The 15,751-nt window shown below is 42.0% G+C and overlaps 1 protein-coding gene across 1 annotated transcript in view; it reads left to right on the top strand.

Moving 5' to 3' along the window:
* The window catches only part of TBC1D9B (TBC1 domain family member 9B), a 41,037-nt gene that overhangs the window by 21,075 nt on the left and 4,211 nt on the right, over positions 1–15,751 (top strand). The window contains exons 13-18 of the mRNA XM_032209557.1: positions 1,547–1,676; positions 2,287–2,385; positions 3,761–3,829; positions 4,723–4,960; positions 7,056–7,121; positions 8,375–8,446. Coding sequence (XP_032065448.1) covers positions 1,547–1,676; positions 2,287–2,385; positions 3,761–3,829; positions 4,723–4,960; positions 7,056–7,121; positions 8,375–8,446 — 674 coding nt within the window. The remainder of the gene's footprint in view (positions 1–1,546; positions 1,677–2,286; positions 2,386–3,760; positions 3,830–4,722; positions 4,961–7,055; positions 7,122–8,374; positions 8,447–15,751) is intronic.

Genomic DNA, 15,751 nt, shown 5'->3' with positions numbered 1-15,751 from the left:
CTTCTTTTAGTTTTAAAAGTCTTTCTGTCTCGATGGCAATCACGGCCAGGGAAGAAAGTCATTCTTGATGTCGTCGTGCTCTGTGGCTGTCACTTACTCTGCTGCTGCTGAGTCACAGGAAGAACGAGCGCCCTCTACTATGAGGCAGAAGAACTGTGTGCCTCATCTGACTTTTTAGGCATTTTATGATCGCTCAGCATAAGTAACACGTTCCACACATAGTTGTTGACAAAAAACACTCAATTTTATATTATATACATCAGCTAAACTATTAAAAGCTACATACAGAGAGACAGCAATATGTCTCATTACAGATCATGTAAAACAGTTAAGCAGAGTCATCCACGGTGAGGCAGTAGCTCTCGCCTGACTAGTTGAATGGTGAATGTGAAAATACCACATAATGTAAAACTGGTGAAGTTAAATGGAAAATAACTTTATGGTACAGATCAGTAGATAAATACAAGCATTTAATTTATTTTTTCCTTTTACATTTTTTTTCTTTTCATGATGAGAGGTGAGGCTGTGCCTCACTTGCCTCACCTGACTGCACATCACTGATCATTACATATGTAAATAAGAAGCCTACATCATACATTAATAATGTGTTGTGCCCAATGTCTCCTACTGCTCAAATCAAAAGAGCCAGCAGGAAAAAGTCACCAACTGGGGAGTATGCCATGTCTGCAGCAGCCAAAAATGGCTAAGAGCAGCTAGACTGATTTCGGGCTTTGCTAGGTCAACACTGCAGTTACTATCAAGGTGTCACAAATCATGCTTAATTCTGCTTGTGTCAGGAGAAAATGATAACAATATTTTATGGTTAGAGTAGATACATACAACATTAGGCAGCCCCTCAGCTACAGGCTGAGAAAGAGATGAGGGCCACATCAAAAATATGTCCTTAAAAAGATAGTTTATAAGGTAATTTTAAGTCACAGTTACGAGGGGATATATATCACACCCTCACTGGCAGTTAAAAGGAAGAAACAGCTACGATCTCACATTGCTCCTGGAAGCACGAAACCAAGTAAACCAGCCTGAAGATGACGAATGAGACTTTGTCGAAACGTCGCAAAGACACTTCCAATTTTATGCGGGAGAAAACCCGAATAACCAAAGACCTACATACAAACACCCACGAAAACCTCAGAAAACATATACATACATACACACACACATACATATACATACATACATACATACACACACACCTATGTATGCACATATATTTATGTATATATATGATTATTACATTTTTCCTTTATCAGACTGAAATGCTTCAATATAGAAAGTACATAAATTACACAATAATATAGCATTACATTGTTAATATGTAATTTAATTATAATATATGAATGAATCAAATAACTTCAATCATAAATGTCATCTTAATTATTTTAGTTTTAAATAAACTAAACAGCTTTTCATGAAAGATGACTCAGACATATATTTTATTAAATAAATTATATAGACCTTCCTGACCATAATCTTCAGATTATGCACTAATCCAAAATTCTGTATTTATTTATTTTATTTTTTGTAGGTACCTGGATAATGTGGTTAATCGGCAGAGTATTTTCCCACCTATTCCTCATCTCCACGCTTTATTGACGAGTGGGGATGATCCACCAGTGGAAATTGATGTTTTTGAACTTATAAGAACAGCCTATGAGGTCAGAAGATAATATGAATCTTATATTTTTACTTTGATATTTTTAAATGAATTATATACTGACCTTATAATCTCTATTAATCAGATACGTCTTTAATATAAGCATTCACAAATTCAAGGTATGGGGGTCAACTGTCTGTTTTATGAAGATTGCAATATATAAATCATTTAGTTGTAATTATTTCTTCTTAATCCATTTTTCTTTTAATTAATTTTGGTTTTTGGCTCCCTAAAACCAATCCTATATTTTCAAGTGGTTCTTACTGCTGCTACCATTGGCTGACATACTATATATTTTCCCTCTTTGCTTTCTATTAGAACTTCCAAATCTGACTTCCAGATGAGCACTAGTGGGTAGTGCCTCTTTGTTACCATTTGGTGGCTTGGCTTATTTTTCAGCTCAATTTTCCTCATGGTTTCCAAACATGGCTATGGAGCTATGATTAGTCACCATCACTTCTGCAAGCATTGCTTCATCATCAGTTAAATAATTGCTAAGTAAAATCATAAAAATCCATAAAATGAGTGTAGGTCTTTCTTTCTTTTTTTCCCAAATATGTGGTATTTTCGGTGGATTTAGTTATAAACCTCAGTTTTCATTTCCACTGCAGAAATTCAGCCATTTGAAAGCGGATGACATTGAACAGATGCGTTTTAAACAAAGATTGAAGGTAATCCATTCTTTAGAAGACACTGCTAAGAGAAGTGTGGTAAGTCGTATCCATATTATTATAAGCTTGTTAACTGATTTTGTTTCTCCTCTTTGGAATCTTTGAAGCTAGATTAAGCTAAATAATATCAATAAGTAAATTAGATAAATAACAATTTGCCCTGTTATTCTTTATTTTCTGCAGCTAAGTTTGTAGTATGGTAGTATAATGGTATGTTGTGGTGTCGCTGATTTGAATATTGATTAAAAGTATTATCTGTCTCCCTTAAGACTGGTATTAATCTGAAGACACAATGTTTGGAATAATTCTATAATTAATTGTTCTGGAAAAATAGAGAGCTTTATAGGTGTTGCATTTTAGTTGATTCTGATATTGGCACAGACAATTCCCTACTTATTTATAGGTTACATTCAGAGGGGCTATTCAATAAGTCCATTTTGTTCTCAAATCCAATAAGGATAAAAACATGCTAGTGCAGTTCTTGCCTTAGATAAGGGGCAGCATAAGAGTAATACATAACTCCAACCTAAAATATTCTGGAAGTCAGGAGAAGGATTAATTTCCAGCACACTGCATATGTATTCCCGTGTGCCACATATGTATTCAGCATGCCAAATATGTATTCCGATGTGCTGTAATGGCAATTCAATAATTTGTTAGTAGGGTAATTTCGGTATCAACCAACTGAGAGTTGTTGTTTTACTTATAAGCAACATTGTGATTTCTTGTTTAATTTTAATCCCCTAGCCGGCTGATCTGAAAACATTCCAGCCTTTATTATGAAAATACCTTGGCAGATTTAACCATAGACCCATATTAGCTAATTTTCTGTTTTATTTTCTCCTACTGAAAATGTAACAGGAAATAGTGACCTTTTAGTTCTCTGAATTGCTCTATCTGGGAATCTCAAGGGAAGAGTGGCTTTCACATTTTCTTGCTGCTGTTTTTGTCTGTTGGTTGTGGTATCCCTTCCCTCCAGATAGCATCAGATGTCAAGCAATTGTCTCTAATGCCCTTGTAGAAGTTTGACAATGAGCATGTTGAGAAAAAAGCTGAGCGGAAGAAAAAATCGACCCATTTCCTGTTCCTGCTGCCAATGATAGTCCACTGAGTGCAGGAAATATAGTACATATAATACCTTTCACCATCTTTTTCTGTTTATTGACTCAGTTCAAGAGAATAGAATTGTTCTTTTTATTTGTTATTCAATTTTTAGAATCTTCTGATCTTACAGATCAGTACCTCATGAATACAGACGACAACAATTCTGTTCAAAACTATTAGATGCTTCTTTCTTTTCAAACGTTACTTCGCCATACTTTAAAAAATATGGATTCCTCCTTTTACAAAATCTATCCTTTCCAGATTCCCAGCTGACAAAACTTAGATAGATTTGCTTCTGTGATTTCTGCAGGTCCGAGCTGTATCGGGAGACATTGGCTTTTCTATGCAAGAATTAGAAGATCTTTATGTAGTATTTAAGGTGGGAGACCTTGACAAAACATTAGCCTCTTTATTATTGCTGTGAGTAGAGATAAAGCATGCTTATGAAAACTCCTTTAAATTACAGATGCCAGGATCCAAGCTGGTGATGTATTAAAAAGACTTTACGTTCAGACAGTTTGGGTTTATTTTTGAAGTTGAGAAAACAGAAGGAAATCCAACAAAATAGGTTGATTCAGCTTTTAGTTTTGTTTTTGTTTCATTACATCTTGTAATGCTAAATAAATACACAAGATTTATTTAGTTTTTCTTTGGGAAAAAGATCAGTATTTCAACCAATCTCCAATCAAAGATGCAAGTTTTAAGTAGCTGGGAACAAAATATTTTGCCTTGGATTCTGTTTAGAATTACCAGTAGCAATGTAATAGTTGGGTAAGAAAGCCTTTATAGTCTTTTTTACCCAACAAACACAGAGGTTGAGGACGATTGTGCTTTCAACCATGGCCTTTAAAATTATCACAGTTAAACAAAGAAAAACAGTAGAGCATTCATTACAGTGTTAGAACCAACTTTTCAGGTAACTCTGCCATTTCAAAGGCTTTAAAACTGCCAGAAAACCCTATTTATTCCCAAAGTCTCCTTCTATCTCATTGAACATTTTCTTCTTTGTTCTATTTGCAAATTGATTGGATTCTTTATAATTATTCTTTTCATTTTCTTGCACATTTCAGAACTGGTTAAAATCCATGCCTAATCCTTTAAGTTATGTCTTCAAGGCTGATAGATTTTTTAAAAAGCGTCATTCACTCTCTCTCAGCCCAACCTCTCTCGCAGCTTTGTTTTAGGGAAATAGGAAGAGGGGGCTTCTGTATGTTACTTTGTACAAAATAAAGGCAGTATGCTGATCTAATAAATCATTCATTTTGTTTATAGGCAAAACACTTAATGAGCTGTTACTGGGGAAATGGTACTTCAGCTGCTCAACGAGACCAGAGCCTACCCTACTTAGAGCAGTATCGCATCAACCTTGAGCAGTTCAAAGACTTGTTTGCTTCCCTTACACCTTGGTCTTGTGGACTCCACACACCGGTGCTTGCAGAAAGAATGTTCCGACTTCTGGATGAAAACAAAGATTGCCTTATTAACTTTAAAGAGTTTGTAACAGGCATGAGTAAGTAGTATCTTCTGACATAGTATCTAGTCTTATATGTTAAATCATGGTGAAAAGTAACACAACACTAGAGTGGTGCAGTTATCTGGATTTCAAGGTCTTTGAGCTAGCGTTGAAGCTGAGGCTGTCTCTATTAGTGGCTGCAGTCCTTTATAGAATACAAAGAGAGACAGAAAACTCTCATTCTTTATTGCCACCCAGTGGTCATCTAGTTCAGATACAGTAGCCCCAAACAATCTCAAACAAAACTGCAAAATTCAGTGACAATTTCTGAAGAAAGTTGAATTAAAACACATTATCATTATTAGAGTGATCTTCCCCACGGGGTGGATAAATCTATAAGTAAATCTATTAAACATTTTTTCAATCGTGATATCAGCAAAATGTCCATAATATCAGAACTTTGCAAAAAATGTTTTATTTCACCATTGACCGTATAAAATAACTTTATATTCCTTTCTTTTGCTCCTAAGTCATAATATTTAATCAATTTTGTCATGGAATTTGATTTCTTTTTAATTCTTCTTGATCCCATCACACAGATTTCTTAACAAGCCTCTTTTGTAAATCCAATAAGAAAACATTTTCCAGACCATTCTCTTGGTTTATCATTTATATTTCACTTTAAATGTTTAAAGTTTCACCCAGTTTCAATTGTATATCCAGTAAAGTGTCATTTTCAAAATTATTTTCTTGGTCTGTGAATTGCAGTTTCACTTTGCATAGTTTTTCTGTCTTGTAAGGTAAAATTTGTTCCACATCTGTCATTCTTTCATTCTTTTGGACATAGTTTATCCATAGAAGCAGACATCATTATTGATATTGTAATTACTAATTTCTGCTCCATTCTTCAACAATCTCCTTTAATATTTCTGATATTGTAATGTTTTTGTCATTTTGTGTCTTCCTGTGTCATAAAATGACACAAAACATTTTGATTTCAGTAATGAAATCAATAACAGGTTTTTTTCTTTCTTTTCAGTTTCCTGTAGTCTACTTTCTAAAGTCATGAAGTAACTTATCTTTGTTATGGCTTACAATAGCCAAGATGGCCAAAATAAGTTTATTTCCAGTGAGAAACATTTTTTATAGTTAATTTTAAAATCTTATATGTATGTGGGGAAGGGAGTGGAGACCATTTAGCAAGCGGCAGCAGTTTGCAACCTTTCTATCAACTACTCCACTGACTTTCTGGGGAACTAGCAGAGAAGATTGAAAATGGCAATCGCACGTTCACAGGGTACTTGGCAACGGGTTGTAAGTGTGAACAGATTTCTAAGCACCGAGGTCACAAACATAAGACGGTGGGGTGGGGAGCAATGTTTTACAATGGCTGGAAGTGCTTTACATACCATAAAGCACCTCTTCTGAGTCATGGTAACTTTAAACAGTTGTTAAATGAGTGGCTGAAAGTTGAAGATTACCTGTAAAACCATATATAGTTTGGGTGCATATTATGGAAGCATCTTCTCCAAGTAGAATTTTCTAGCTCTAAATGGTCTACCAGAAAGAGAATGGTCTGTGTATCAATCTAGAAGAACCTAGGCAGGTTGGAATTCATAGAATGCCATTCCTACTATTGGCCTCTCTCTTTAGAGTAGCATGTCCCCTGAGATCAGATGGGCCTCTGCTCTTTTGTTCTCTAGGAAATATGGCGAAAACAGTTCTTGGGTATCCAATGGTTTTTATTAATACTACTTACAATGTTATTTACTGTCAAACTGATGGCCCACAGGTTGGATGCGTCATGCACAGGTCACGCCCACCCAGCTCGGCGAAGCAAAAAGCATCACAAAACATCATGCGATGGCAATGTGATGCCACCAGTTTGACCCCCTTGTCATAGACTATAAGACATCTAGAATTGCTAGAAGAAATGGCATATAAATATATTGATGAAAATAAATAAATGAAAATCAATCATGCTGAGAAAAAAAAGCATAAAAACAAGTTTTAACCTCAGAGATAATCATAGGAATAGGAAAAACTTTACCAGCTAAACTTCCACATCATAGTCATTAGGCATAAGAATCCATCAGAAAAAAGGCTATCTATAAATACTTCTAAAATCTAGGTATTTTTCTAATCCCAACAGGTGGAATGTATCATGGTGATCTGACTGAGAAGCTGAAACTCCTTTACAAACTACATTTGCCTCCAGGTGATCCACTTCTTTCACACTTCTGTTGGTGGGAGTTAAAGATTACAAATTTCTTAAGGCTGTTTTATTAAATTTACTAGACTGATGGTACATATAAGTGATTACAATATTCTGCCCATAAGAATATAAATAATATTACTAATTTTAGTATAGGTATGCAGAGAGTTAGTGTACATAGGTAGAGAGGTTTTAATTTCTCCATCTGTGCTCAGATTAATGAAGAAAGAACCCATCGGCAGAAATGGCAATGTTTTCTTTATATGGTTTGTTAAGAGATGGGCCTAGGTGAGTTTAACCATTGTTTCTTCACACAATAATCTTACTTAGGATTGGCCCATTACCAAAAAAGACAGAATTATTCTATGTACAGAATTTAACAAATGACATGTTAGCCCCAAGACAGCTTTTAATTATATATATTTGCCTTGTAAATCTTAATTGACTTAATTTGTATGAATTAATTGATGATGTGGTTATTAATTAACACACTCATTAACATATTCATAAAGCATAGGACTTTCTAATTTTAATTTTCTGTGAGCTTTTTCATCTCTACCTAATTTTAATTGCTTTGCAGAATAATTTGTACATTTTGGCTAAGTGCTTTGGCTGTTGGGCTTGTTTCCATTTATATCATATCTTTTTCTACAGAAAGGAAGATGGGGGTCAAACCACTTCCTATTGTAATGTAGACAACACCTCTATTTTGGCTGTGTAGACCTATTAAAATTATGGAAGTATTCTGAAGACTGTAGTTCAGTGTTAGAGTTGAAGCCCTGATCACCATGTGAAATACAACAGTAACACAGGCAGTTGACATGAGCACTTCCTAATATGCTCTTCTCATCACACCCTCCATTATCTTATGAGTATATATCTAAGTTGAAGGAAGAAAAGTAGACTGAGAGATTATCAAAATTTAAGTAGAAATTTTTTTGCTTTAAATTCAGCTGAAGTATTAGTAGTCCTTACTAACTGCTTCAAAAGAGCTTTTTCAAAAGGCAATCAGACTTTGTTTTTCTTTGAAGATGTTTTGCTTCTCATCCAAGAAGCTTCTTCAGTTCTGACTGTGTAATAACTAAACTAACTCATTTTTTGGTACAATTCATTTTCTGAGTGGAAAGATTCCATTGGATATAACTGATCAACTGAAGTCCAGTACTGTAATCAGAGATAGGTATATAGAGGTATCTTAAGTAATTCTTAAGGAAACAGAGTATACATCTAGTAACATTTTTTTCCTCTTTGTATAGCTTTCAATTCAGAGGAAGCAGAGTCTGCTCAGGAAGCTACAAACTACTTCACGGATAATAATGCTACAGAAGGTAAAAATGAGATGTTTTATCTGATAGGGAAAATGGGCATGCAAACACATTGAAGCCAAGCAGAATTTTCTTATTTCCTTTTCCATCAGAATATTATCCCACAACTGTTCTAGCCTCTGTCATGGATTATGGTGGATGGCGGTTGTTTGTATATTAAACATAGGTCAGACTAATTATCCCCTTTTATAGCCCAAGGTACTTGCTCAAATCTTTTATAACTTGTTCCTTTCTTGGTTTCTCTCTGTTATTCTATATTTTGACTCACACTCATTCCTTCTGAATTTCTCCCTGTCCTCAAAGCCTTTCTTCTTTATTTCTCTCTTCCCTTTGCTCTCTAGTATCTCCTTTTGTCTCAGAACTGGATCTCTTCCTACGTTGTGATTTGCAAGGTTAGTCTGAACAACTAAGGCATTGTACTGCCATTGATGTGCTAAAGTGACCTGCTTAATATAAAATGAAATTGCTTTAGAATTTCTTCAAGCCACAGATATTACAGCTAAATAATCAGCCATAGTATTTCATTCATTTCCTTAGTCATCTTATTTCCGTTTCTAACCCACTGTGCACAAACAAAAATGTTTTCAGTATTAAATGTCATATACTTCTGTTCATTGACAAAGACAGTCCTGCATCTCTTCTTTGATGTATGTCCCAACAACAGAGATTCTATCTCATCTGAATTCCACTGCTGAGGCAAGTGAATCCAAGGCAGTTGACAAGTAAAGTGACCTTTCTCAGCTATCATGATATAAGATTCCCTTCCAGGCATTCGTTCATGGTGCATGGAAGAGGCATTTTGAGTTCAGAAGTCTGCTGAGCTCCAGTTGGCCTGGTAGATCTACTGTCCGACCATGCCCTTCCCTCCATCCACTGGGCTCTGTACTTCTGTGGCTATTTGTGTTGCGGCTGTCATAAGGACCTGTTAATGGCGGAGGGGGTTCTTGGGTTTAGAGATTGGAATACTGATCTTATCCAAAACCAAATGCAAGCTACAAGGAGATTGAAATCCCCATTAGCAAGCAAAAATGCCCCACACTACCAAGAGGCAAGAATAAGTGAAATTTCCAAAGAAAATCAGCTTAATGTCTAATGCCCAAATCATTGCAATCTTAGCTGGGACATCATGAATCAACTATGGCATCACTTGAAAGAAAAGTTGAAGTATCTCGTTTGAAAATACAGGAATCTCTGTCTGATCATCTGAAATGAGCCCCCTTTTTTGCTTGATCACGGAATATCAGTGATGATTATTCTAATCCTGTTAGTCCCATCTTCTTTCCATTGGAGGTTTTGTAAACACATACACACTGTAATGAAAATCACTCCGTAGTTTCTTCCACACATTTGGATTTACTTTAGAAAACTCCCCAAGTGCTTGTTAATGTCAGATTTGGACTCCATTTGTTGTAATGAAGGAGTTGCAGGGCAGGACTCCCTTTTTCCAAAGCTCAAGAATCTTTTGTGGAGGAGACTTCAGATTCCTTAATGCTGACCAGGAGCAATGCAGGAAAGGGGAACTTCTCCAGTGCACTGCTCAGAGAGCCCAAATGCTGGGGTTAACACAGCCTATCTGCCCTTGGACTGAGTGATGTTTTTCTTGACCACGCCTCCCTTTGCCTGCACATGCTCAATTCGAAAACTCAGTCCGCCCGAGTTAGGGCTGTTTTGGGAGAGCTCCAGTCTAAGAGCAGAAAGGCTGGAAAAAGTTTCCCAATTTGGACCACGTTTAAATTCTCAGATAGAGGAAATCACGCTTCTACATCAGGTCTGTCTATTTGCCTCCAGTGAGGCTTCCGTCGCTTTAAGAGAAGGGCTGCCGGGTTTTCCCTGCTGTTGCTAATTGCAAGCACTGCAGGGGGTTGAAAAGGCTTGCACAGCGGGGGCTGGCTAGCAAGGGAGCAATTAGTGGGATAAACCAAGTTCCCTGTTGGAACAGGGGCGTCCCAGGGGGAGGAAAAGTCCAGCAAGGCTCTGAGAAGGCTCTAAAGCAGGTGAGCCGGATTGCTAGGATTCCCTCGCCTGCTCCATTTTGCCCGGCAACAGCAGCGACGGCTGGAGCCTTCGCGCGCCTTTCAGGGTTGAAAAGAGCGGGAAGCGGCTGCGTGCGCACCCCCCGCCATTTTGGATCGCTCCGACTCACTGGGCAGAGCGGCAGAGCTCAGAGCGTGCGAGGAACAAGGCAGCAAGAAGAGCCCAGCCAGCCAACGGAGCCTCAGCGAGCCCTCAACGACTGCAGAACGCCGCGGGGAGGCTGGGGGCTAGTCTGGGAAGCCAGCTAGTCTCTCCCTCCGGAAAATAAGCTAAGTCTCGGGGAACCGAGGGCGGTGGGAGGAAGGAAATCCGACCCCAAGGCGGCCCTTCCCTCCTGGAGATTCTGCCAGCGCTTTTGGACTGCAAAGGCCAGCACGTGCCCATCCCAACTCCAGCTATCTTCCAGGCCTCGTGGGGACCTGAAATGGCTGAGGAATGCAGGGAGGCCTTAGGATCAGGTGGGGCCCTCCAGCAAGCGCTGCAAGCTGGATCCCTCTGTAAATAAAGGCAAAGGGCACAAAGGCTCACTTGAAAGGTCTTCTCCAAGAGCCACAGTGGATCCCAGGGAGGTTTCAAGGCCCCTTCAGCCAGAACCTAGCCCAGACCGTCGCAGCAGGGAGTCAGCTTCCCCTGATCGTGAGGCCCAATCCCCCGGGGACAGTGAATTCTTGTCTGGGGATAACTATGCATCCAGGGATCCATCTCCTGAAGCATCTTGGGGGTACCCCGACTCCCCTAGCTCCTCCATCGGAGAGGAACGAGATTCTGTCCAGAATTCCCCCTTTGGGAAGGGTGGATCCAGCTCAGGCAGGCCTAGCCGTCGCAGGCCCAGTAAGCAAAAGAAAAAAAGGGGAAAAAGTCCTGCTCTTTCGGATGAAATGAGGGAGGTAATTGCCTTAGCCATCTCCCAAGGGATAGCTGAAGGCATTAAGCGCAAGGGCTCTCGCAAGGGCAAGGCCGAAATGAAGGCTAAATGGAAGCTGGCATCGGCCCCATTTAAAGGGGGCTTTCTGTTTGGAGAGGCCCTGGACAAGTTTGTCACCGAAACCAAGGACAAACGCAAGATCCTTCTGGCAACCTTTAAAAGGGGTGACCGGAAAGGGGCGGGGTCCTTTCGTAAGAGACCCTACAGGAGCCAGGAAACAGGGAAATCTTCTCACCCTTCCTCCTATCAGAGGCCCTTTCAGGCAGGGGGGGATAGGCACCAAGACAGATCCTTCGGGGCTCGTGCCAACCAATCCCAGTCTTCCTTTCGGAGACCATTCCGAGGAGGAGGAAACAACAGTGGTGGATCCCGGCCCTTTCGTAAGGGAAAGTGACGGTCACAGGGATCCCCCCATCGGGGGTCGGTTACGGCTGTATGCCGACAGGTGGGAGGAGATAACATCGGACAAGTGGGTCCTCAACACCATTCGCAAGGGCCTTCTCCTGGACTTCCTATCCTTTCCCCAAAGAAAGTTTATCCACTGCCCTACCCCCAGGAACCCAGAAAAGAGGGAACGCATGAGGGCAGAAATCTGCCATCTCCTAGAGATAGAGGCGATAGAGCCAGTCCCCAGGGATCAGCAGGGGAGGGGCTTCTATTCGATCCTCTTCCTAGTGCCCAAAAGTTCAGGGGGGTGGAGGGCCATCTTGGACCTCAAGAGCCTAAATCAGCATCTGGCTTACAAGAGGTTCAAGATGCAGTCACTCCACTCCATCCTGGGCTGTGTGAGGGAGGGGGACCTATTGACATCAATAGATCTCAAAGAGGCCTACCTGCATGTCCCCATCCATGTGGCCCACAGGCGGTTCCTGAGGTTCTACGCGGAAGGGAAGCATTTCCAGTACAGGGCTCTTCCCTTCGGGCTATCATCTGCGCCCAGAACATTCACCAAAATTCTGGCAGTGCTAGCGGCTCATCTCCGCAACCATCCGGTTCGTCTGGAATGTTATTTAGACGACATAATCATTCACTCTCTCACCACCAAGCAGGCACACCGCGATGTTTCTCTAACTGTGCAGACCCTGCAGTACCATGGCTTCTCTGTCAACATGGAGAAGAGCCAGTTCCGACCATCCACCTGTATACAGCACCTGGGTGCGGTCATCAACTCCACCTCCTGCCAGGTATTTCTTTCGCCAGACCGGCTGTCGAACCTGAGACGCAGAGTGAAGCACTGCAGCCTTGCCAGGTCGTTACCCATCATTCAGCTGTCCCAGCTCCTAGGGATAATGATCTCGTGCCTGGGGGTGGTTCCCTGGGCTCGCCTTCACGCCAGGGAGCTGCAGTGGTTTCTGCTGCCAGTGCAGAGGGCCAGGAACAGCAACTCACTCAGGCGGGTTCGGCTCCCACGAAAGGTGATCCGGTCTCTGGCATGGTGGAGGTCCAAGGCAGTCAGGAAGGGCTGCCTGTTCAAGGAGCCGGAGAGACTAGTTGTCACCACGGATGCCAGCCTCCTGGGGTGGGGCGCCCACTGTCAGGGCCACCTAGCCCAAGGCCGATGGACTCAGAGGGAGGCCGCCCACAGCATCAATTGGCTGGAACTGAGGGCAGCTCGCCTAGCGCTGAGAAAGTTCGCATCTCTAGTAAGAGGGGCTCATGTACTGTTGATGACAGACAATGTGGCGACAAAAGCGCACATAAACCGGCAAGGGGGCACTCGATCAAAGGCCCTCATGCTCGAGGCAGAAGCGCTGGGCAGGTGGGCGGAACGTCATCTGGCTTCTCTCAGTGCAGATCACATCTCCGGCGTAAGCAACCGGGAAGCAGACTGGCTGAGCCGCCAACGCATCGACCACTCGGAGTGGCGCCTGCACCCGGACCTGTTCCAGCAGATCGTGAGGAGGTTCGGCAAGCCACAGGTAGACCTGTTTGCCACACACAACAACACACAGCTCCCACGCTTCTTCAGTCGCTACCGCTCGCCCCAGGCGGAGGGAACAAATGCTCTGAGGTCAGCGTGGCCTCAGGGACTTCTGTATGCCTTCCCTCCACTTCCGCTCATCCCTCAAGTGGTGAACAAGCTCCTGACCGAAAAGGCAGACCTCATTCTGGTGGCTCCCTTCTGGCCCAGAAGGCCCTGGTACGCAGACCTGGTCAGCCTCTCAGTTCAAAGACCTTGGAGAATCCCCCGGGACAAGATTGCCCTCAGCCAGGGGGCCATCATCCATCCGGAGCCCCAGTGGCTGCAGCTAGCCGTTTGGCACTTGAAGGGGAGCTCCTGAGAAAGCAAAAATTCTCTGACCAGGTCATTCGAACAATCCAAGCGTCCAGGAAGCCCTCTACGACTAGAATCTACGATGCCACCTGGGCCGCCTTCTCACGGTGGTGCAAGACTAGGAACATAGAGGCCTCCTCAGCCTCGATCCCCCAGACCCTAGACTTTTTGCAAGAGGGTCTGGATAAGGGCCTTGCAGTCAGCACCCTCAGACGCCAGGTTGCAGCGTTGTCTACCATCCTGGCAAAGGGCTCCTCTCGCTCGCTGAGTCAGCTCCCCCAGATCAAGAGCTTTCTCAAGGGAGCAGCGAACATCAGCCCTCCAACTGTTCACCGGTATCCGTCATGGGATCTTCCATTTGTGCTTAAGGCCCTGACCAAAGCCCCATTTGAGCCTTTAAAAAAGACCAGTCTGCGCTACCTCACCATCAAAACCGCTTTCCTGGTGGCCATTACATCCGCTTGCAGGGTAGCCGAGCTTGCTGCGCTCTCTGTCAGGGAGGATTTGTGCGTAGTTCACCCGGACAGAGTAATATTGAGACTTGATCCGTCATTTGCTCCGAAAATTAACTCCCTGTTTCACAGGACTCAAGAACTTATTTTGCCCAACTTCTGTCCCCATCCTTCTCACCCTAAGGAGCGTGAGTGACACAAGCTGGACGTGAGACGGGCCGTGCGCACGTATGTAAAGAGAACAAAGGACTACCGCCGGTCAGAGGCTTTCTTTGTCTCCTTCCTCCCTGCGTCCCTGGGCCGCAAGGTCTCCTCTCACACTGTGGGACGTTGGCTACGTGCTTGCATCAAACTGGCATATGAGCACCAGGGCAAGACGGCTCCGAGACGAATCACCGCTCACTCCACCAGGAGTGCTGCAACGTCTGCAGCCTGGGCAACCCAGGCCTCTATCCTAGACATTTGTAGAGCGGCCACCTGGGCTTCCCCCACGGCCTTTATTAGAAACTATAAGATTGACACCTTTGCCTCAGCCGAAGCCTCCTTTGGCAGAAGAGTATTACAAAGAGTGGCTGGAATGCCAGAGGCTTCGGCGCTTCCCCACCCTGGGACTCAATAGCTTGGGCATGTCCCAGCATTTGGGCTCTCTGAGCAGTGCACTGGAGAAAGACCGTTGGCTTACCTGAACGGTCGTTCTCGGGGCACTGCGAAGAGAGCCCAAACCCACCCGGGTGTTAGTATTGAACGATGTGGCTGTATTGACTGTAATTGATTACAGGACGGTTCCTTCGTTTTCGAATTGAGCATGTGCAGGCAAAGGGAGGCGTGGTCAAGAAAAACATCACTCAGTCCAAGGGCAGATAGGCTGTGTTAACCCCAGCATTTGGGCTCTCTTCGCAGTGCCCCGAGAACGACCGTTCAGGTAAGCCAACGGTCTTTCTCCTGCTTACTTAATGGCTGGCCTTTTATTTCCTTTTATTAGGAGGAGTGTTGCTTCCAAGTGAAAGCATTGAGATCTTTTTTTCTAGAAGGAAATACTTTTATTTGAAACTAGGTTTTGTGATTTACTCAATTTCTTTTCCTGCTGATCATTACACACACTGTGCTGTTGCACTTTTTTTTCCTGGCCATGTCAAATATGTGGCTGATGTAGTTTCTCCTTCTAGAAGACCTTGGTAATATTTTATTAATATAAACACTGATTATATTTTATGGATCATCTGGTACAACCTTTCATTTCCAAAAAGAAAGAGTCAGGCTTTCTGGGATAACTGTACCATATATCATGTTTGTGCTTTGTGTTTAGAGTCTGATAATCAAATGTCTTATAACTCTAAATACTGATTTTATTTTATTTAGGGGTGCTTTGTAAGAAAGGACTTTCCGGATCCCATTTAAAGCATATCATTACATAGGGCATCAGATTGTGACCACATTACATTTTATATTAATTGAACTTTTAAATTAAACCCTTTAGTATTTTAGTAATTTTATCTGAAGTCTGTCTTACCAGTACATCACTTGTTTTCTGAATTTTAAAATATCTGGTTACTGATTATTTTACCTAACTTACATTTTTGCTCATCTCCATATCTTCCCAATCCCCAAGTGTATCAGGATTA

The sequence above is a fragment of the Thamnophis elegans genome, chromosome 2 (genome assembly GCF_009769535.1).
Source record: "Thamnophis elegans isolate rThaEle1 chromosome 2, rThaEle1.pri, whole genome shotgun sequence".
Classification (NCBI taxonomy): Eukaryota; Metazoa; Chordata; class Lepidosauria; order Squamata; family Colubridae; genus Thamnophis; species Thamnophis elegans.
The sequence above is the reverse complement of the archived record's forward strand: the minus strand, read 5'-3'. Positions and strand labels throughout refer to the sequence as shown.